Genomic DNA, 23202 nt, shown 5'->3' on the forward strand with positions numbered 1-23202 from the left:
AATTTTGATGCATTACATATATGTCAAATAGATGCAGCGAGCACACGCACAATCGATCTTTATTTGGTATATATTCATGAGTTTATCCTCAAGTGCTCTCTCCTCTTTGGACCAACTTTACGTTTACTTGGTTCCATGGCAAACAAGTGACGTCGTCTTGGATTATGTGCAGTAAAATCATTTTGAAGTTTGCTGGAAATGACTTTTTATGTAGTGAGCATCAATTTTTAAAAATACTACACTATATTTTCCTTACGACTAGCGCCCTGTTCGGTTCGCTGGGATTCCGGCTGGGCTGGCTGTAGGGGCTGGTTCCCACCCTGCAACGACCGAACGGCTGGTGAAGTACTAAGCAAGCAGCCAGCGCTGCCAGCCAGCCAGCCGAACAACATGGAGTTTTCATTAAAATATAATTTTATTATGTCCTATAATTATTAAAAGTTTCTAGTTAAAATTATGTTTTATTTGAGACCATATGTTGATGCATGAAAATGCCACTTAGTATTTGTGACCAGAGGCCGGGTACATTGGAGATGCCCTCGCAACACGCTGCACGCACGAATGGAATGGAGTAGATGCTCGATTTGAAGACACTAAGCTGGAAAGAAGGACGACGCCGCGGCTCTTGTGAGTTGATCCATAACAGTTTGGAGAAGAATCGATTCCACGGCACTAATTGACTAAACCCGGGTGGCTGAGCCACCCACCCAGACGGCCAGACCCCTGTTCCTCATCACCCCGACGACCAAACCACGCCGATGTGCATTAAAAAAATAAATTAGAAACCCGCGCTGGGAAAAACCGAAAAAGCGGGCGAGAAGGAACAAAGCCGAGCTGCGTCGCCGGAGAAAGGTCGTCGCACCGGGTCAACGTTCAAACCTCCGCCACGCTGCCTCCGCGATTAATTAAACAAACAACTCGCCTCGTCGGCGACCGATGATGCAAACGCCACCGCAATCCAATCCGGCAGCACGCGCACCGCCTCCTCCGATCCCCCTGTGCCCGGCCGCGCTAAACTATCGCCGTTGCGGCCACATGCCGGATTATTCCCTCCCCGTTTGACCACGGGAGATCTATTCATAGCGCGCGCGATTTCATCGCGCCGCATCGCAGAAGCCCCCGGCTCGCCCTGTTCATCGTCTTCCTCGAGCAGGGGAGGGGAGAGCGCCCGCCGGCGGGGGTTGCGAGCTAGGGGAAGGGGAGGGGTGGCCGGGGAGGGGTGGTAGGTGGGCGGAGCGGCCGCCGGCGAGGTCGCCGGCGGCCGGGGTGGTGGAGGGCGGTGGCGGCCTTATCATTTCGGGTTGTTGGGGGGCGGGGCGGCTCCATGGCCGCCGGCAATAGAGGAGGGGTCGGGGGCGGCGGCGGCCAGGCGGTGGCGGCGGATCGACCGGCGGAGGGCGCGGCGGCGCGGTAGCGCCGCCGGCCGGGCGGGGCCGGATAACCGGTGGGCGGGGCCGGCGGCGGGGGCGAGGAGAAGGCGGCGGCGCGCGGCGGCGAGCTCGGTTAGGGAAGGCGGCGGCGGAGGGCGGCGGCGGAGGCGCCGAGGGCGGCGCCGGAGCCTGGGAGGCGGAGGAAGGCGGGGGAGCGGGGGGCGGAGCGTAGCTGCGACAGCTCGGCGCGAGCTCGCGCAAGCGAGGAATAGACGCCCCCGTTTGACCACCCCACCACGCGCACCCCCACTATATAACCCCCCGCGCCCGCCCTGGCCCCTCTCCCCATCGACAGCCTCGCCGCACGTTCACACGCACACAGCAGCTCCCATCGTCATCGATCGAGCTCACTCCCTCACTCGCTCACTCACTTCCAGTCTCCGGCCGGCTACCTGCAGCGAGCTCATCCCTTGATCGAGGTCGGTCGCTCCAGCGCGGCGTCGATGGAGATGGACGCGCAGTGGATGTCTCCTAGCGGCGGCAGCATCAGCTTGCCGTCGTCCGCGGCGGCGGCGGCGGCGGAGCTGCGGCGGGGGCCGTGGACGGCGGAGGAGGACGCGCTGCTGGCGGGCTACGTGGCGGCGCACGGGGAGGGCCGCTGGAACGAGCTGACGCTCGCCGCGGGGCTGCGCCGCACCGGCAAGAGCTGCCGCCTCCGGTGGCTCAACTACCTCCGCCCCGGGGTGCGCCGCGGCGGCTTCACCCCGCGGGAGCAGCTGCTCATCCTCGACCTCCACTCCCGCTGGGGCAACCGCTGGTCCAAGATCGCCGCGCACCTGCCGGGCCGCACCGACAACGAGGTCAAGAACTACTGGCGCACGCGGGTGCAGAAGCACGCCAAGCAGCTCGGCTGCGACGTCGGCAGCGGCCGCTTCCACGACGCCATGAGGAACCTCTGGATGCCGCGCCTGCTCGAGCGGATCCACGCCGACGAGTCCGCCGCCGCTGGTGACGCTTCGCACTACTTCCACGCCGCGAGCCCAGCGCACGCGCCGCCCTCCCAGCCGGCGTACCCCAACGCTGCAGCACCCACCAGCAGCTGCGCGCGCGCAACTTCACCGGACGCCGCGTCGTGCGTGACCGGGTCGCCGTCGCCATGGGAGGCGTCGCCGGCAGCGCAGTTCCAGACAAGCAGTCCGAGCATGCCGGCTTGGTCCACCGAGCAGTGCCAAAACGGCTGCTCGAGCGCGACGAGCGGTGGTGACATGTTCGACGAGAGCTGGTCGGAGCTTCTTGCGCGCGCCAACCACGACGACGCGGATTCCGCCGGACTGCCGGGCTTCGGATTATTGGGAGAAACTGGAGACAGTTTGTGGAGTTTGGACGATATCTGGCAGCAACCGCTATGCTGATCGATATACGTATGCTCAGGGGCGGATCCAACGTGGGGGCAGGGGGGCTAGAGCCCCCCTACCCCCATGGATCCAATGGAGCCCCCCAAGAATTTTCAACCATGAATGAAGAGGAGGAAGAAGAAAAGGAGGAGGAGGAAGAAGAAAAAGTGAGGAGGGAAGAAGAAAGAGGGAAAATTAGCCCCCCTAGATTGAGATTCTAGATCCGCCACTGCGTATGCTGCTATGGTGACCGAACTTTTTGTAGTGTTATCTGATTGATAATTGATTAGTAATCAGCAGAGACTTATGCCAAATAAAAACCATTTAATCGAACGATTCGCTATGAGCAGTTTTTTCTTCTTATTATTTTAGAAAACGTTAGGGTGAATCTTCTTCGAGCATGTACAGTTGCCCTGTAATGTGCAGCGAGCAAACTAAGCTTGATGAGGTCTCCTAGTGCAATAGTGATGACCTCCTAGTGTGGAGATGGCTCGTGACCTCGCGTGTTGTATGTGCGGTATGTTGTGGCGGAGGTGGAAACAAATTTTAAGGGGGTCGAGGCCGAACAAATTTTAATAATATTTATAGGTACAAAAATTTGGCAATTTGCATTAATTTTTTATTAACTGTGCTAATATGCGCTAGTTAGTCATAGTATATATTATTTAATCATGCAGTGACAATTCACAAAGCAAAATTAGAACAGGAGTCAATATATCTTGGTCATTTTAATTTTTTCTTGGTTTCCTACAAAGATTAGGCTTAATTTAAAAAATCTATTCTATTAAGCGATACGGAATCAGCAATGCTTAGAGCATACCGTATCAACAATAATAAATTTATATTGATTTAAATTGAAGAAGTATAGACAGAAGCCATGAATTTGATGCTAATGCGATCGCATTAGTGGGGCAGGTGTGTTTGTTGTTGCCGTCCATCTCGATAGTGGCTGCTTGCCTACTTGTCATCGACGCCTTGGCGTGCATTCGCGCGATGCCAATCATGAGATGTGAGTCTGCTGGCACCCTCCACTAAGACACTGATGAACTGTAGCTAGCGAGAAGCCACACACGGAGAACGGAAAGAACTTTTGAGGCTAGAGATCAGGGTGGATTTGGTGAACTTACAAGAAACCGAATAATATTGTGAGCTTTTGTTTTAGGCTGAAGTGGGTTAAGATTAAGATGTACTTAAATACTTGAGCTAAGATTAAAGAGTACTTGGAAACTTAAGCTAAGATTAACTAGGATTAAAGAATATTTAAAAATTCAACTACGATTAAGGTAAAATTAGAAGGTACTTAACAAAAATTATTTTGTTAGGGGGCCATGGCCCCTGCTAGCCCCCCCAGCTCCGCCACATGTTCAAACCCCACCCTTTCAAATGTTGCCGCAACACATTTGTTTATTTGGATGGCAAGAGGGAGACGAAAGAAAGGTACCAAATCAAATTAAAGTTGAAAGGTTGAGGGGGCAACGAGAATTTTTGCAAGATATGTGAGCAGACGAAAACTGACCTTAGTGAAAGGAAAAATGCTAGGGACAGAAATGATTTAATTTCCATCTTTTTCTAGAAAAGACTGAATCAAATTTTAAATTTGAGAACAAGTGTTTAAAATTAGGATTGGGGCTTCCCTTTAGTACGTACAAGGTTTCGATTTTGGTTCCAACTAGAGGTGAGGATGACCACATGATCCTGTTTGGATCCATGGGTTAGAGTTAGATTTGGTTTTTCATCTAACCCTAAAATATCCAAACATGGGGGTTAGATTTGGATTAGATACATCTAACCCATCCAAAAAACTATCCCTCAGGGGGGTGCTAATTGGGGTTAGATTGGGATGGACCCCACCTTTTCTCCCCGCTGTCTCTCTCTCCCACGGATCCCTGTGTGGCTGCGCCCCCCTCCTAGCCCGATCCCGCATCCCGATTCAGGGGCGTGGCGCCGCCCCTCCCGCCACCCCTCTTCCGAGCACCACCCCGTCGCCCCTTCGAGCACCCCCTCCGGTCGCAGCGCGGGTGGGGACGCGCGCGGCGAGAGCTGGATGGAGAGGCCCGGAGATGGCGGCGCGGCGATGGAGGTCGCACGGAGGAGGGAAGGCGTGCAGCGCCGGCGCCGGCGAGGTCCGAGGTCGCGCGGGGCAGAGGGAAGGGAGAAGAATACGGCGTCTGCGGCGGTGCAGAGTGGGAGGAGGTGCGGTGGCGGGGCCGGGGGCAAGCTTGGGGGTTTGGGGCGTGGGTGTCACAGAGAAAGCGCGAGGAGGCGGTGGCGTCCATGACCTGGCACCTGCAGAGGAGCAAGAATGACTTTGGAAACTGACGAAGTGGACTGTAGGATTGGAGGAGGTCACCCAAGAGCGGGAGGAGGTCACACAAGAGCTGGGCACACCAGATCCGGCTAGAAAGAGGATTTGAATGAGCCAAATGATTGGGAAAATACATTTATTGTCTGTCTAACCCTTGCATCCAAACACCATTTTAGTTATTGTTAGTTCAGGGTTAGTCATGAGCTAGAAACTAACTCTAATCTCTAACTCACTTAGAGTATCCAAGTAGGATGTTGTGTTACCTTTGTAATTTCTTTATTTTGAGGAAACCCTAATGTAACATATGAGCTATATTTATTTTCTGATGTGGACACAAAACCAGCACTGCTCCGTGCCGACATATATATTTCTAGTGTCATAAAACCTTCATTCGGCAAATAAAGGCTATTTTTGCATTCTATAAAAAAATAATATGTAATAGTAGGAATTTAGCTGTTACAAATCCCCTACTGCCTGAATGGAATTTAGCTGTCATACAAATGATGAGATGGTAAAAAATTATACTACAGGATACCGGTGGACATTTGAATAGTTTATTGCTGTGTGCAGAGAATGAGAGAGTACCTGCGTGCCGACCCCGTGACCCATTTTATGATTTTTTTTTTTTGTCACAACCTACTTGGGCCTTCTTGAAGCAGAGATGCCTCTCTTGTGTTCTACTCCTACTAATCGAAGAATTAATATAAGCTTTATCAGCTGCCTCCAGCGAGGCGGGTGATCTGGCAGCAGGGAGGCCAGCAGGCTACGCGGTCCAGTTGTCCATGCTCCAAACGAGCTGCGTGGCAGCTCAGCCGCGGGGTCCAACGTGGTCGCCGGTCTCCGGTCGCCCGGTCAAACGGTGGTCAGCCAGCCGTCAACGTGAAGACCGGCTGACGTGCGCCGCGCAGCCGCTCTAGCCCCACGTGTACGATGCCCCGGCCATCTTACTCTAATCACTCGTTAATTAATCCTTCCTGCTCTACCTAGGCCTGGCCCACCGAAAGCTAGTTAAACGCGCATTAGGGAACAAAGGCGCACGCAAAGATGATCCTGGCCGTCCGAGCCTCGGATCCAGCGGCTGCGACTGCGACTGCGACTGCGACGGGATGGGGTGGCTCGAGCGCTAGTGCGCGCGAGGGTCACCAACGCAATCCCCGCCGCACCTATTGTTTGAACTGTAATACGGCACGTGCTGCTAATACAGCGTCCTGATCCTGGATCGCCCGACGGCCGTGCTCCGGCAGCAGATTGGGCTGTTGCTGTTGCATACTACTACTCCGTAGGTTCAACGGGCGTTGGCCGGTTTTGGACCCGTGGTACATTGAATGATGAACAGAGAGGTTGTTCTACTCATCTTCTCGAGATACTTTGGGGGGTGTTTAGTTGGTGAAAAAATTTGGATTTTGGTACTGTAACATATTTCGTTGTTATTTGACAATTAATGTCCAATAATAAACTAATTAGGTTTAAAAGATTTCTTTCGTAAGAATCAGTTAAACTATATAATTAGTTATTTTTTTCAACTACATTTAATGATCTATGTATGTGTTTGAAGTTTCGATGTGACGGGTATTCTAGAAATTTTTTTGGAAACTAAACACCCCTTTAGATGATGTTGGACTCTTTAAAACGATAACATGATGAAACTCTTTGTTAGAACTTGCACTATATGCTTATTTGGATGTTAGTGCGACAATTATAAATAACTTGCTAGGGGCAGTAGTCTTTTTTTTTTTGAACAGAGGGGCAGTAGTCTTTTAGGAGTTCAGCACGTTGAGAAATTGGACGTGAACTGGGCATATTAGTAATTAGCTACCATTACACTAGGAAGCCTAGTTTCACTACCCATCTTTTTCAGGTCAGCTGTGGTACCAATCCAAACAAGAATGGGGCCATCACACTCAAAATCTGTTATGAAGAAAATAGATTAGTGATCAATTTTGTAATTACTTTATTAATTGGATTAATGACATCATTAGAATGTCGCTAAGTGGTTACTAATTACATGAAAGGGTCACTCTCGAAGGGACATGACTCTTCAGAAGTAGATACCTTTTCCTCTCTTGTACATATAAAAGGAGTAGTCCAAACCATCAATCAAGAGACCAATCATTCATTCTCTATACTCTCTTTCACTTTCACTACAACAAAATAAAAAAGGTGTTGTTCGACAGGGTTAGAACGAAACCACAATTGCAGGAGAAAAAAGAGCGTCCCCAAAGAAACATGTTCTTTTGTTATTTGTCTTAAATTAAACTATTCTAACTTTAGTTCAACTTTAATAAAAATATCTTAACTTCTACAGTAGTACCAAATTGATTTAACTAAGAGGATTGATGTCTAATGTTGATGTATTCTTGTGTAAACTTAATTAAAATAATAAAAAGTGATGTATGATAAAATTTAAAAAGGACCTACATTTTTTGACCGAAGAGAACGGATGGTGAGCCAATTCACTCTACCGCACTTCTCCAGAATTGCAAGAAGATTATGCTATAACCGTGTTTGTTTCCACCACAGATTATATCCAACTTATAAGCATTAACTTGAAACAAACATGTCCTAGATCATAACTAAATCATAACAATTTATAGGTTAGATTGTTATAATACTATAATCCGATTTCCCAGCGATTATAAACTTAACTATATTATCTAGTGAGAGAAACAGATAGGACCCAAGGTGATTAAGGGGGTATTTGATCCAAGTGCTAAATTTTAACACTAGTTTATTCAAATAGAATTGCTAATATGGTGGATTAAATTTTAGTCAAGACTTAAAACTTTAGCAATAGTATGAGTGCTAATAGGTGCTAAAGTTTAGCATTCAACTTTAGCCTATCTAAATAGACCCTAAAATCCTATATGCCCTTATTACGGTCTCGATGGGTGCATCACGTTCCATGGTTTTTGGCAGGTGTATGTACATATATTGTTGGACCCAGCTAACGTACGGCCGGCCGTAAATTAGGCCAGCCGTACGGCCTATCCCTTTTTGGCAACCTACGTATCGGGTTTTCTGTTTTTAGAAAAAAAACTGCTAGCCACCTCACTTTTCTTGCACTCCGTTACCAAAGTAGAATAAGGACCAAAAAGATGATATCAGCGCATGCAAAATCAATCTCAAGTTATAAAAGTTGTAATTTTACAACCAAGCATCAAAAACAAAATCTGATTGCACCATTGAATTGCTCCCAACAAAAATATCAAAATAAGATCTCACTTCAATATGTTTCGATGATATTTTTTCATACAGTTCCAAAAGCACTTTTGTTAAAAGTTGAAAGAGTATCATAATGAACTCTGAAGCAATCCAGAATAAATGTACAAGTAAATAAAACAGATTGATTTGAAGCAAAATTAGAGTAAATATATATGAAAAAAACATATGAGGAAATGCCTTTCTGCTTCCCTTTCTAACCACGCTAGACCTGCAATGGTTTTAAGAAAGAACATAATTAGAGGAAACCACTAGAGGTTGAAAACTTTGCAGTATGTTGCCTACATGAAATATTATATCAGCACTACAAGACACAAATTACATTATTCTTGAATCATGAAATATTAGATTCAATTTGCCTACTGGAAAGTACTGAAAATGCATCTCATAATTGATGTATTTGCTTACCGAAAAGTAATGAAATGCTTCTAATAATTTACATAATTCTCTATAGCAAAGTACTAAAAATGATTCTACTATTTGACAAAAATGCCTATTGCAAAGTAATAAAATGCTTATAATAATGTGAAAAGAACGAACTAACTTTCATATTTAGGAACCAAACTGAAGCTCCAAATTAACAGCGATATGGATACACCACCCACTCATGCAGATTAACCCCCCCCCCCCCCCAAACAAAGGAAGAGCAATTAAATCAAAAAAGTCCAAATCGCTCACCTAGATGTTAGTGGCCTGGTCAATAGAAGCTACAATAAGCCCTTAGGGAACCATTGGAACTCAATAAGAAAATCTCAATATCCTTAAACACTCTTTATATTTGACAATAGCAACCAAATTTGCTGCCAACCTTATTTGGTGCCAACCTAAATAAACTAGATTGGATAGTTCATTAGTTCATATGCAAAGAGCTTACACGTGTTTGAACATAGCGAAAACAGCCAAAATACCAAAGCACATGTGATCTATAACTTTAGAACAAGTTACTAGGTCAGAAAAGGACACTTACTTTCTCATGACCCCTTATCTTCATGAAACCACACAACAATTCACGCTTGTAATGGCAATCACCACTAAGGTGATTAGCTCGAATCTAAGAACAGAAAACACATATAAGTCAATGATCTACGCAACTCCCATTCCTTCATAAAAAAATCTGCATTACTCTATACTGAAGATAAGTTTCAGAATCTTCATTACACTAAAATGAGGATAAGTCTCAAAATCTACTTTACTTGTAGGCAGAAAAAGGCACATCAGGTTTAAGATTCTAAACACTATTTTGTATGACTAAAACGAATAGCAAGTGCAATTAGCATTAGGACTAAAATATCAGCAAGGTTAGATACCTCAGGTAACAAAACATTACTAGTTCTATATAACCTAATTCAGAACTATATTATTGCCTAAAACAATTGCATAATTTACCTAATCTAGAACAACATTGTTGCCAAATGAAGTACATATTTAGATAAAAAATTGCAAGAGATGTACTTGCTCTCACTATATGTGTACTTACTTACTTGAGCTGGTTCATATGCACATCATATTTCTTCATGCATTGTACTTAAACCTCTGCAGGATAGCTTGTGAACCTGCAATGGAACTGCAATGGAAGAATAGAAAAATAAAGAGAAATTAGAGAAGAAAGGGAATGCTATAAAATTGCCCGATGATATGCACTGTATTGCATTGACCTTACGATAATACTGCTTGATCATAGTACACTTATTTGCTCGTTCTTTCTAACTGCCAAATGATGTGTGTAGAAAAAAGAAAATAAAACTGCATAGTCTAACAACCACGTATTTGTTTTGTGTACAAATTAGGAATCATAGATATAAAATGGTAGGAAAACTGCATAGTCTAACAACCACTTTCTAATAACATTTTTTTCATAGAAGAACAAGTATAAGCACTTAAGCAATCATGTTTAGAAAAGTAAGCAAGTTTTATTCAGGGTTGATGTGCAAGCATATGTGGGCACGTTTAGAAATAATTAGACATATTCAGCAAAATTATCTAAATAGAAAAAACTAATAACTAGACATGTTCATGAAAAACAATTAGAATAACTAGACATATACTTACGCAAATGCTTCTCATGAACTAAAAAATTACAACATGAGCTGTTTTGTTAAATCAGAAAATGCTAATACACAATGAGTCAGACACAACCTAAGTAAAAAAAAACACCAGCCTATTTGTTCAACCTGGTATATGATTATCGGGCTATGGTCAGCCAAAAAGAGATATCCAGAAAATCATAGAGCACATGCTGCTTAATTTGAGAGGGGGAAATGCACCAAGTTGACTCACCTTGTGTGCTTTCTCTTGCCTCCGCTGAAAATGCTTGGGAGAACAGCTATTGTTACAAACTAATTTTTGAGCAAAGCGAATAATGGTACATGCATTCGAATGCAGTACTCTAAAGTATCAAAAATCATTTACTAAATCACGATGTAACCAAAAAATGAACAAAGAAAATAACTCATACATGCAGCTAAAAATAATTCTCAGTGTTAACACGTTGATAGATAACTGTGAATTAGTGATCACTGATCAAGATCATGAAAAGCTGATACATTCTTGCTCCATTATCAACGCTACAACAGATCAAACTAAAATGCCCAAACCAAATATGTAGCAGAGAAACTTTAACAAAGAGTTGAAACTAACCTACAGATTCAAACCCTGAGGAAGAATGAATCAAAGGAAAATTAAGACTGAATGACTGAGGGGATCTTAAATAGGCTGCGTGAAATCCCTGATCCCAGCAAGGATCCCGCATCGAATACCCTAAATCTCACCCTCAAAGGCAATCCCAATCACAACCCAGACACTAGGTGAGCTCCGTCTGATTCCAGGCCACCCCGACCAGCAACTACAACCGGCAACCGATAGCATGAATAGGAATGGATTTACAGCAATGAGAAGCTTCCCTTACCGGCAGGTGGAGGACGCCGACGACGCTGGTCCCAATGTCCATCAATTCGAGCGGCAGTGCAACGCATGCAGGCATAGGAGGCGCAACTCGCCTCTCCACCTCCGATTTACGGTTCCCACCGCGTAAAATTGTCGGATCTGAGAGTAATGAGGGCGAATCGCTGAGGGAACAGGAAGAGAGGAGAGACGAGAGAGGCTAACCCTGAAATCAACCAGGGATGAGCACGAATGCCCCCTACTCCACGACCACCTCCAAATCCAAACGCCAAACAGAAAAAAAAATCTAAAATCAAAACCTCGATTATAGAATATGGGAGCACGGGTTTGGATGTGCGTGGGATAGAGGAGAATGAGAGGTCGGACCTTGACCTGATCCACGCTTCTGCGTACCACATGTAGATGCCACCAGCAGGATCCCCCCTTTGGAGATGAGCGTACCGATGAAATCTAAAACCAGAGCACATCCAAAATAGATGAAAAAAAACCCATGGGGGTAGGAGGATTTGAGTGGGGGAGGGGGTGTTGTGCGACAAAAAAATTCACTCGCCTCATTGGAGGGATGCCATGGACTACCACCGGATTCGGCTGGGCATCGATGCGAGGAGGATGCGAGAGGCCGGATGCGAATCGCCAGTCGATGCGAGCGAGGAAAGAGGGGGGGGGGGGGAGAGTAACCCTAGAGAGAGAGAGCGGGGGGATGAAATGAACAGGCGCGTGTCTCCACCGCTCTCTCTGTCCGGCCTTCTAAGTTTTTCTCTGGAATGTGAGACTGTCCGTCAACTGCATATGGGTGCACACAGGATCATTGGATGGAGCACGGGCAGAAGATGGAAGCGGCCGTATAACTGGATAAATTTACGACCGGCTGAAATAGAGTATATTTGTGCGTTTTAAAAAGGTCTCATCATGTTAAAATATGAAGATATTACTAAATCTCTATATCAAATACAAAAAGAAGGGCATTTCTTTATGTTTTTTTTAGCAAAAGGGCATTTCTTGATGTTGTGTAACTAAAAATGCTCAGGGCCTGGCCCGAGGGGCGGATATGGGCCTAGGCAACTAGGGCCATGACCCTAGGCGGCTAGTCGTGGCCAAACAATCTGTAATATCCCTTGTAATTTTTCACGGCCCAGCGAGGATTTATTGATCAGCTGGACCAAGTTCTTTTGCAGCCCACCGCCGGCAGCCCGTGGACAACGTGCTTGCTAGTCTCTCATGGCCCAAATCCTAACCCTAAGCGACGGCGCAGCAGCCAGCAAGCGACGGCCGACGAGCACGGCTTCCCGGCCGCTTAGGCGCGCGGGCGCAGCAACTGGTCCGGCGTCCCTGCCGGGCAGGACTGCTGCCGGCGGCCGCGCGGCGCGGCGTCCCGGCCGCTTGGGCACGCGGCGCGGTGTCCCGGCAGCTCGCCCGCTCGGCGTTCAGGAAGCAAGCAAAGGCGCAGCCAGCAAGTAAGATCACGCGAGCAGAAAAGAATTAGCCGGCAGCAAGCAAAGCAAAAGGCAGCAAGCCAGCAAGGAAGGTTAATTTCTTAATTTGATTCTACCTCCCATTCCCCAATCGGTCATCTTGCAATGCACATTTATTTTTTCTGCTAAAATTGGACAGATTAATTGTATGTTACATTCAATTCTCATTTCCACTAATTAATTGTATTTTGCATATTACTTGCCTAATTTATTTGAAATGTCCAACTCACTTGTGTAAGCTCAGGTTCAGTTCCTACCTTTGATGAAGATACAGATATGGTAAATTGATAGCCTTGATGAACGGACTTGGCATTTGTTAGGTATTTATTTATAATTTTTCAATTTATTGAGTTTGATGTACAGTTAAACTTGGAATTGGAGATGTAGTATAAATCATGAATTTAAACACTTTTCAGCTATTGATATTATGACTATGTAGATTAGTTTCAGTGCTTTAAGCATTTAGATAAGTGGCCCTTGGTGTGAAAAACTGCCAGCTCCGTCACTGCCTGGCCCTCCACAAACTTTCCCATTCCCCAACCTCATTTTTTTTAGCAACACTCGGTACTTCTGTAGTAACCCAGTGACCCGCAGAGGAAGCCCAAGCCCGAAGCGAAACACGCCCAAGCCCATGTCGCTGAAACACGCTACCACGCTCATCAAATCTCTATGCGTGCGCGGCGCGGTCCGCCACGCCCGCGCCGTGTTCGATGAAATGCCCGACCGGGACGTCGTGGCGTGGACGGCCATGCTCTCCGGCTACGCCTCCACCGGCTGCCACCATGAGGCGCTGGACGTCTTCCGGCGCATGCTCGCGGCCGGCGTCGTCCCCAACGAGTTCACCCTATCCAGCGTCCTGACGCCAGGGGCGAGCCCAGGATTTGGGGTTTGGGTATTCAACATTTTTTAAGGATGAAATGTTTTTGACCGCCGCTGCCCGCTGCGCTATGTTGTCCCCAGCGACGCAGGTTGCTTAGGTCTCATCGGCCAGAAGTGGAAAGGATGCGGCCACAAGGGAAAGGGGAAGTGGAATTGGGATGGATTGGTGCCGGTTGGGGGTTGCTATTGGGCCTAGAAGAGGTGAAGTGAGCCATTTGAGCACAAGAGGCAATATGAGATCGGGAAGCGTGTATTGTGACGTTAGATCATCTCCAAGAGACACCCTAAATCATCTCTCTCCACACCCTATCCAAATACTTGCTATTTTAGAACTGGATCTTAGACCCTCAACCTTCAAATTTATGGGTCATATTTACCTAATATGTCAAGGTTCAAACAATAAAATATCCGGTACAAGGGAAGTACCATGGCGACACAAGAATACAAAGAGAAATAATATTTAGGATGATCCTCTACTTAGAGGATATAGAGAGTTGGAGACTAGAATTTAAGAATTCTTTTAGAGATACCCTTATTTTCTATTTTAATACATATACATGTTATATATACTATGTATATAAATTTTGTTGCAAAAAATTTTGGGTATTCAGTTGAATACCCTTGAATCAATACCAGGCCCGCCCCTGCTGACCGCGTGCCGTGGCGGCGGCGCAGCGTTGATCCATGCCGTTGCTGTGATGCGGGGCGTGGACCACATGCCATATGTTGTGAACGCGCTCATTGACGCGTACGTGTCCCACGGGGACAGCCTTGTGGACGCGAGGAGGCTGTTCGAAGCGCTTGGGGGATGGCGCACGGCTGCATCGTGGACGTCCATGATAGCCGGTTATGTCCGTTGGGGACAGGAGAACACGGGGCTGCAATTGTTCCAAAATATCATTCAGGTTTAGTTATCTCTTCAAGTCTTCATCTTCTAAATATCTCCTTTATTTCAATATTTCTCGTGTCATGCATATAATGCTCAAACAAATTTATAGACTTTATTGTTTTATTTTATGGTTAAGGAGATAGCTAAAGAACGATCTATACTTTGCAAACTATAGCTAAAGACAAGACTCATATGATTAAGGAATAAGGAAAAGAGGAACCATGTATACCTTGTAAACTGAAACTAAAGGCAGGATTTCGTATAATTATGGAACAAGAGCAGAGGAACCATCTGTACTTCGCAAACTGTATCTAAAGCTTAGATCCTTATGAATTCAACAATATGCTGGTCGTTCATTAGGTTGAACTTTAATATTGGATCAACTTTTCTATGATGCTAACTGTTCTTAATACAAGTAGGAAATGATGATTATTAAAGTATTCACCTGTCAAAATATTAACATGCTCCTCTATAGTGAGAGCATTATTTACAGTTTTACAGCTTAGGTAGATCGTAAATGTGTCAGGTCAGGAGATGTCTTATTGTCAGATTTGCTTGTGGAATTTTTGCTGTAGCTCACATGTTTAATATCTGTAAAGAGCATATCTGTTTGCATGATCCATTAGCTGCTGTTTCTCCGGTGCAGGATGATGTTGAACTGAGTCCATTCACCTGCTCTATTGCAATCCATGCATGTGCTTCAGTAGGGAACTTACGTTTTGGACAGCAAATTCATGTACTCTCCATAAGGAAAGCTCTTGGGCTGAATCTTGCTGTTGCAAATTCTCTGGTCGACATGTACTGCACTTGTGAAAGCATACTGGAAGCTAGGAGGCTTTTTGATGAGATGCCTGAAAGAAACTTGGTCACCTGGAATACCATTATTGCTGGATCTAGCCGATGTGATCCTCTAATGGCCATGCAGCTGCTTGTTGACATGAATCTTGAGCCAAATTGCTTGACTCTAGCTAGCATCACATCAGCATGTGCTGGTCTTGCAGCTCTAAGATGTGGTCAGCAGGTCCATGGGGCTGTACTTAGGAGAAACTATGGCGATGACCTAAAGATTTGCAATGCCCTTGTGGACATGTACTCCAAGTGTGGAAACATTTCTAATGCTAAGAAGGTATTTAACATGATGAATTGCAAGGATATACTATCATGGACATCAATGATTGGTGGGTATGGGATGAATGGGTGTGCGAATGAGGCCATCGAGCTGTTCAATTCCATGGTTCATGCTGGGGTTCATCCAGACTGTTGGAGTATATTGAGCCTATGTGTATAGAGGCCCATCTAGAGGCCCATGTGTAGGTGTTATATATACCCACCCTTCTAGGGTTGGAGGAATACAAGCCAATATTCTCTCCTCCATCATGGTATCATTAGCCTAGGTTAATCTCCTCTCCTCCCTCCTCACAGCCCCGCCGCCGCCGCCACCATGGCTGGCCGGCGGCCGGCGTCGCCTCCCTCCCCTCCCCTCTCTTCCTTCCCCTACCTCTCCTCCCCTGCTCTGGAGCCCGCCGGCGCGTGGACCTCCCCCTCCCCTGCTCCGCAGCCCGCCGGCGCGTGGACCTCCCCCTCCCCTGCTCCGCAGCCCGCCGGCGCCTGGGCCGCTCGGCCGCCCTATGCCGCCGTCGTGGGTGCTGCAGGGCGCGGATCTGCCGCGGGATCCCCTGTCCCGGCCACCTCAGGGCGTGGATCCGCCGCGGGAGCGCCTGTCCCGGCCACCGCAGGGCGCGGATCCGCCGCGGGAGCGCCCGTCCCGGCCGCCACGGGGCCCGGATCTGCTGCGGCCGCCCTGGTGGCGCTGCCCCAGCTCGATCTGGCCGTCGCCGCCGCTGATGGCGTCGTTGGAGAGGCAGCAGGCGGGCCGCAGGGGCCACTGCAGCCGCCCGGACAGGGCCTGCTGCCAGTGCAGGGGCCCCAGCACGCTGCTACCAGCGCTGCCCTACAGCAGACGCCTGCTGCTGGAGGGGGTGGCGCAGCCGCGGGCGCGGGAGCCGAACCCGCTGCCCAGCACGCTCTGCTGCAGGCTACGACACCCGATCCAGCTGCTGCTGCTGCCGCCGTCGCCGTCGCCGCCTACCGCACCGCGGTCGCTGCCGGCAAGCAGCCCGCCGATGCCGCCGATCCCGCGTGGTCCGGCCTCGGGATGGCACCCGCGGATGCGCCGCTCGCCTCCGCCGCTCTCCGAGGGCAGCAGGCCGACGCCGCTCTCGCTGCGGCCCTCCTCGCCGTCAAGTTGGAGGCTTCGGCAGCCCAGGAGCGGGTCCGCATGGCAGCCCTCGCCTGGGAGCGCGAGCGTGCCACGGCCGACGCCCTCGCTCTCCGGGTCGCCGAGGCGGAGCGCTTCCTCCGCGTCTCCTCCGGCCAGCCCGTCGACCCCGAGCACGGCGCCTCGTCTTCCCACCAGGCCCCGCACGCTGGATCTGGAGCCCGGTACGACCCGACCGACCCCATGGTCGCCCAGCTCCACCTCCAGGCCGCCGGCGTCCAGAACATCAGGGCCCTGGTCTCCGTCCTCCTCGACCCCACGTCCTCTTCCTACGGCCGCTGGAGGGACCAGGTCCTCCTCACCCTTCGCCGCTATGCCCTCGACGACCACGTTTTCGTCGACTCGCCGATCGAGACACGAGATGTGACGTGGCTGTGCCTCGACAGCGTCGCTCTGTCCTGGATCTTCGGGACCATCTCCCTAGATCTTCAGGACCTCGTCAGGACCCACGGCGGCACCGCGCGGCAGGCCTGGGTGGCGCTCGAGGGGCAGTTCCTCGGCAACGCCGAGTACCGCGCCCTCCAGCTCGACTCCACCTTCCGCACCTTCGTGCAGGGGGGCCTCTCCGTCGGTGAGTACTGCCGGCGGATGAAGAGCATAGCCGATGCTCTTCACGACCTCGGGGATCCAGTGTCCGATCGGGTCTTGGTGCTCAATGTCCTACGGGGACTGAGCAGCACCTATGACCACCTGAAGGGCTAGATCGCCCGCCAGAGGCCCTTCCCCACCTTCCTGCAGGTACGGGACGACCTCGCCCTCGAGGAGATCACCAGGGGTCTCGCGCCCGGATCGTCCTCGCCCACCCCCGCCGCGCTCGTTGCTACTCCACCGGCCTCCTCCACTGCTCATGCCACCTCCCTCCTTGGTGCTACACCCGCCGGGCAGACCGGAGGAGGGGGGGCCGTGGACGTCGCCGACGACGGGGTGGTGGTGGTGGCACTGGTGGCCCTGCTTCTGGGAACACCGGTACCGGTGGGGGCCGTCGGGGCGGCGCGCCGACACCGGCTCCGGCTCCCGCTCCCGCCCCTGCTGCTGGAGGTACGCCCTGGCCATCCTTCAGCAACCCATGGTTAGGGCGCATCTCGATGTGGCCGTTCCAGGGTCCGGGAGGGGGGCCTCGTCCTCAGCTCCAGCCGGCGGCCATGTTCACTGGCGCTGCTCCACTCTTCGCGCCTTCCTGGACCCCGCCCGCTCAGCCCAGCCAGCAGCCGACCTGGCCTGGGGGGGGGGTGGGACCAGGCCGCTCTGGCGCAGTCCTTCAGCACCATGGGACTGACGCCGCCGACCAGCACTGAGTGGATCGCCGACTCGGACGCCTCGTTCCACACCACTCCCGATGCTGGTATCCTCTCTTTTGTCCGACCCCTACACCCCTCTTGTCCTTCTTCTATCATGGTTGGTGATGGGTCTTGCCTTCCTGTCACCGCCGTGGGTTTTGCTCCTCGTCTTCCTTATGTTCTTGTTGCTCCTCAAATGGTTCACAACCTTCTTTCTATTCGCCAGTTTACTGCTGACAACTCCTGTTCTATCGAATTTGACTCATCTGGTCTTACTGTGAAGGATTCGGCTTCCCGGCGTCCGCTCCTCCGATGTGACAGCCCGGGGCCTCTTTACACTCTTCGGCTTCCTGCTTCCATTGTCTCGCCTTCGGCTTCTTCATCTTCTGCTTTTGCCGTGACGCCTTCTTCCACCACCTGGCACCGCCGGCTTGGTCACCCCGGCCGCGACGTTTTGGCTCAGCTCCGCCGAAGTACCGATGTTCCATGTACTAGGGCTCCTGCTGAGCACCTCTGTCATGCGTGCCAGTTAGGTCGTCATGTTAGACTTCCGTTTTCTTTTTCTTCTTCGCATGCTGTGCATGCTTTTGATCTCATTCACTGTGACCTGTGGACATCTCCTGTACTCAGCATGTCTAGCTATAAATATTATCTGGTCATTGTTGATGATTTTTCTCATTACTCTTAGACTTTCCCTTTGCGCGCTAAGTCTGAGACCTTCCCCACCCTCCTCCACTTCTTTGCCTGGGTGTCCACTCAGTTCGGCCTCACCGTTAAGGCCGTCCAGTGTGACAACGGGCGGGAGTTCGATAGCTCCACCTCCCAGTCTTTCTTCCTGTCTCGGGGTGTTCAGCTGCGTATGTCTTGTCCGTATACCTCTCCTCAGAACGGCAAGGCTGAGCGGATGATTCGCACGACGAATGACGTCGTGCGCACCCTTCTGATCCAGGCTTCTCTCCCCCCGCGCTTCTGGGCTGAGAGCCTCCACACCGCCACTTACCTGCTCAACCGCCTTCCGTCCACTGCTTCTCCTGCTCCCACTCCACACCACGCTCTTTTCGGTACCCCTCCTCGCTACGACCACCTTCGGGTCTTCGGGTGTGCGTGTTACCCTAACACCTCCGCCACCGCTTCTCACAAGCTGGCGCCCCGCTCGACTCGTTGTGTGTTTCTTGGGTACTCCCCTGACCACAAGGGGTACCGATGCTTTGACCTCACCTCTCGCCGCGTTCTGATCTCCCGACACGTCGTCTTCGACGAGTCGGATTTCCCCTACTCCACCTCCTCCACACCTTCTTCTGATCCCGAGCTCGCATCTCTGTTTCCGACTGACCCGGTGGTTCAGCCACCGTTACCTGTCTGTCCTTTTCCTGCAGGTTTTCCCGGCCCACCGGCACCACTTCCAGTGATCCTTGCTGCGCCGAGCGCGGCCCCGGTGCCCGCGGTCGCGCCACGCGCAGCCCCTGGACCTCCGGTCGTGCCGCGCACGGACCCGGTGTCTCCCACTGCGCCACGCGCGGCCCCGGTGCCTTCCACTGCACCTGAGCGGTACGCTCAGCCGGTGCAGGTGTACCGGCGTCGCTCGGCGCCGAACCCGGCGCCACAGCGGTACGCTGAGCCGGTGCAGGTGTACCGGCGTCGTTCGGCATCGGCACCGGCGCCGCCTCCTGCTACGGAGGCTTCTGCGACGCCGACACCGGAGCCGCCGCCGCCGCCGCTAGCTCCGGCTCCCTCTCGAGCCGAGCCGGAGGTGTACCACCCGCCGGTCCTCCATCGGGATCCTCGGCATATCCATCCCATGGTGACTCGGCGGATGGCGTCCCAGGCCGCGACTCTCTCCGCCACCGAGGGAGAGCCGCGAGTCTCTCCGGTATCCTCCTCTGTCCGCGATGCCTTGGCGGATCCTCACTGGCGTCGCGCGATGGAAGAGGAGTACGCGGCTCTTCTTGCCAACCAGACGTGGGACCTCGTGCCGCGTCCGTCTGGTTGCAATGTGGTGACTGGCAAGTGGATCTAGACGCATAAGCGTCGGGCTGATGGCACACTGGAGCGCTACAAGGCTCGCTGGGTTCTCCGGGGGTTCACTCAACGGCCTGGTGTGGACTATGATGAGACCTTCAGCCCGGTCGTGAAGCCCGCTACGGTGCACACGGTCCTCTCGCTTGCGCTCTCGCGCACTTGGCCTGTGCACCAGCTGGACGTGAAGAATGCGTTTCTTCATGGCACCTTGTCAGAGACTGTCTACTGCTCTCAGCCAGCGGGATTTGTGGACTCGAGTCGTCCGGATATGGTCTGCCGGCTCAACAAGTCTCTCTATGGACTGAAGCAGGCTCCTCGGGCTTGGTACTCTCGGTTCGCCACGTTCTTGATGACACTGGGATTCACCGAGGCCAAGTCTGACACGTCTCTCTTCATCTACCGCCGTGGGGATGAGACTGCCTATCTGCTGCTATATGTCGACGACATTGTGCTCACAGCTTCCAGTCAGCAGTTGCTTCAGAGTGTCATCTCCTCTCTGCAGCGGGAGTTTGCTATGAAGGATCTCGGTCAGCTCCACCACTTCTTGGGAGTCACTGTTGAGCCTCGCCCGTCTGGTCTTCTCCTTCACCAGCGGCAGTACGTTCTCGATATTCTGGAGCGGGCTGGAATGACTGATTGCAAGTCCTGCTCCACTCCAGTCGACACTCAGGCGAAGCTGTCTGCTGATTTGGGTGCTCCGGTGGATCATCCTACTGCCTACCGGAGTCTGGCCGGTGCTTTGCAGTACCTCACCTTCACCAGGCCGGATCTCACCTACGCTGTTCAGCAGGTCTGTCTCCATATGCATGATCCCCGGGAGTCACACCTTGCTGCGCTGAAGCGTCTCCTCCGGTACGTCCGTGGCACTGTGGACCTCGGCCTGGTACTTCACCGCTCGTCCTCTGCTGAGCTGGTGGTCTACACCGACGCTGATTGGGCTGGCTGCCCGGACACTCGTCGCTCCACCTCCGGCTACGCCGTCTTCCTGGGCGGGAACCTGGTCTCCTGGTCGTCCAAGCGGCAGCCGGTTGTCTCCCGCTCCAGTGCCGAGGCGGAGTACCGGGCTGTCGCTAACGGCGTGGTGGAGGCTCCTAGCTACGACAGCTCTTGGCGGAGCTCCACAGCCCGCTCGCCAAGAGCACGCTCGTCTACTGCGACAACGTCAGCGCCGTGTATCTCTCCACCAACCCCGTCCAGCATCAGCGGACGAAGCACGTGGAGATCGACCTACACTTCGTGCGTGACAGAGTCGCCATCGGCGATGTTCGGGTACTCCATGTCCCGACTACCTCCCAGTTTGCTGACATCTTCACCAAGGGGCTGCCCTCGTCGACCTTCTCGGAGTTTCGAACCAACCTCAACGTAGCCGGTGGCTAGTTGTGGCTGCGGGGGGTATTAACTCTTTTGTGCTCTACTTGTACTCTCATCTTGTCCAGTCTTGAACACCGCTGCGTCGGTTGTTTAGACTGCGGGGGTGTTAGCTTGCTTGTTGTCCAGTCTTGAACACCGCTGCGCCGGTAGTTCAGACTGCGGGGGGGGGGGGGGTGTTGGAGTATATTGAGCCCATGTGTATAGAGGCCCATCTAGAGGCCCATGTGTAGGTGTTATATATACCCACCCTTCTAGGGTTGGAGGAATACAAGCCAATATTCTCTCCTCCATCACAGACCATGTTGTGTTCATGGGCCTTATCAGTGCTTGCAGCCGTGCTGGTTTAGTAGATGAAGGATGGAACCTTTTCAGGTCAATGCTATTTGAGTATGATATTCAACCTAGCAAGGAGATTTATGGTTGTGTCACCAATCTTCTTGCTCGTGCAGGGATGCTGAGAGAAGCCTTTAACCTCATTGATACAATGCCAATCACTCCTGATGAACCTGTCTGGGGAGCATTGCTTGTTGCTTGCAAGATGCACAAGAATGTAGATCTGGGCAGACTAGTTGCAAGGAAACTAATTGAGATTAATCCTGATGAAGTGAAGACTTATGTCCTGCTTGCAAACATATACGCTGCAGATGGCAAATGGGGTGAGTATGCTGTGACAAGGAGGTTACTGAGGGGCACAGGAAGCAGTAAGGAGGTCGCATTGAGTTGGATAGAGGTAACAGATAAGGTGTGTAGCTTTAGCACAGCTGACAGTAGCAGTCCTCAAGTTAGTTTGGCAGATGAGATATTGCAGATCTTAGCTTAACACATGGATGAAACTGGAAATGATTTTGTTGACAATATTTCCAGAGCTGTATGATTATTTTTTTCTTAAATGGTTCCTCCATTCTTAATTAAATATTGCAGAAACTGATTCTGGAGGTTTGAGTTCTGATAGTACCTGCCCAGAACTAAACAAATTGTTTATGCAGTGTATAGAGAATTTAACAGAGGTAAGACTAAAAGACTTTTTTAGTCCCCTGATGACATCATCGCATTTGCAGTGATGAGCAGGTGGTTTATATGATAGCAAACTATCTTACTCATATTTAGTGGGTCCCCATACTACTGCTTTAGAATTGTATCATGTACTGAAGCCTCCTCATCTCCTAGGTGAGATATGGTGGTTGCTATTGTAAGGGTCCGTTCTTTCTCTCTATATCACAAAGATACACAGCCCTCCTTTGTGTTAGAGAAAAACACAGCTTTATGATCGTTGATTGAAGTAATCATAAGTAAATTTAGAAGAGCTGTGCATTTGTATATGTATCTTATGTTTTAAGCTATCCCATGTTATTTTTTGTTCATCTGATAAACATGCTTTTTGTTATTGCTAATGCTGATATACAGTTTACTAGCTTTATAAGGCATTAAAATCTGAAATGTTCTTCAGGCTGAAGAAACATGTATGATAATTTTTTAAGTAAAATAATAGTTTTTTCCAAATCTTTTACAGACTACCTTGATTATATCCATGCCCTTCTATTATAATTTTGTCAGCTTATTTTGAACCCAAAACTGAATCATTGGACACGCAGCTGAAAGGTTTTGAACAAAAGAGAATTACTAGTAAAAATGAGCAAGGAATGACGACCTGTAGTGAGGTTTTCGCATGACTTTTGTACAATTACTTGGGGCGGATATCCTCAAAGACCAGCTTTACTAACATGATGTTATATTTCTGCAATTTTATTCAACATGTCAATGCTTATTAGTCAACAACAACAACAACAGAGCCTTTTGTCCCAAACGAGTTGGGCTAGGTTAGAGATGA

At 50.2% G+C, this 23202-nt stretch overlaps 2 protein-coding genes across 2 annotated transcripts; both read left to right on the plus strand.

Moving 5' to 3' along the window:
- The first annotated feature begins 1731 nt into the window (after window positions 1-1731).
- LOC120673721 (transcription factor JAMYB-like) lies at window positions 1732-3097 on the plus strand. The gene has a single exon (XM_039954705.1). The coding sequence runs from the start codon at window positions 1874-1876 to the stop codon at window positions 2780-2782; it is 909 nt and encodes a 302-aa protein (XP_039810639.1). The 5' UTR covers window positions 1732-1873; the 3' UTR covers window positions 2783-3097.
- A 9290-nt stretch (window positions 3098-12387) lies between these two features.
- On the plus strand, window positions 12388-22675 carry LOC120674625 (putative pentatricopeptide repeat-containing protein At1g56570). Its single transcript, XM_039955776.1, has 4 exons — window positions 12388-13565; window positions 14122-14445; window positions 15076-15682; window positions 21668-22675. The coding sequence occupies exons 1-4, from the start codon at window positions 13293-13295 to the stop codon at window positions 22192-22194; spliced, it is 1731 nt and encodes a 576-aa protein (XP_039811710.1). The 5' UTR covers window positions 12388-13292; the 3' UTR covers window positions 22195-22675.
- The last annotated feature ends 527 nt before the right edge of the window (window positions 22676-23202 follow it).

The sequence above is a fragment of the Panicum virgatum genome, chromosome 5N (genome assembly GCF_016808335.1).
Source record: "Panicum virgatum strain AP13 chromosome 5N, P.virgatum_v5, whole genome shotgun sequence".
Taxonomy (NCBI): Eukaryota; Viridiplantae; Streptophyta; class Magnoliopsida; order Poales; family Poaceae; genus Panicum; species Panicum virgatum.

Bases quoted from the DNA above. Each gene is read 5' to 3' on its own strand.
- LOC120673721 (XM_039954705.1), top strand. From the start codon at position 1,874: ATGGAGATGGACGCGCAGTGGATGTCTCCTAGCGGCGGCAGCATCAGC.
- LOC120674625 (XM_039955776.1), top strand. From the start codon at position 13,293: ATGTCGCTGAAACACGCTACCACGCTCATCAAATCTCTATGCGTGCGC. The intron at 13,566-14,121 runs TTTTAAGGATGA...CTATGTATATAA, and splicing joins GGGTTTGGGTATTCAACATT to ATTTTGTTGCAAAAAATTTT. The intron at 15,683-21,667 runs CAGACTGTTGGA...TCTCCTCCATCA, and splicing joins GGTTCATGCTGGGGTTCATC to CAGACCATGTTGTGTTCATG.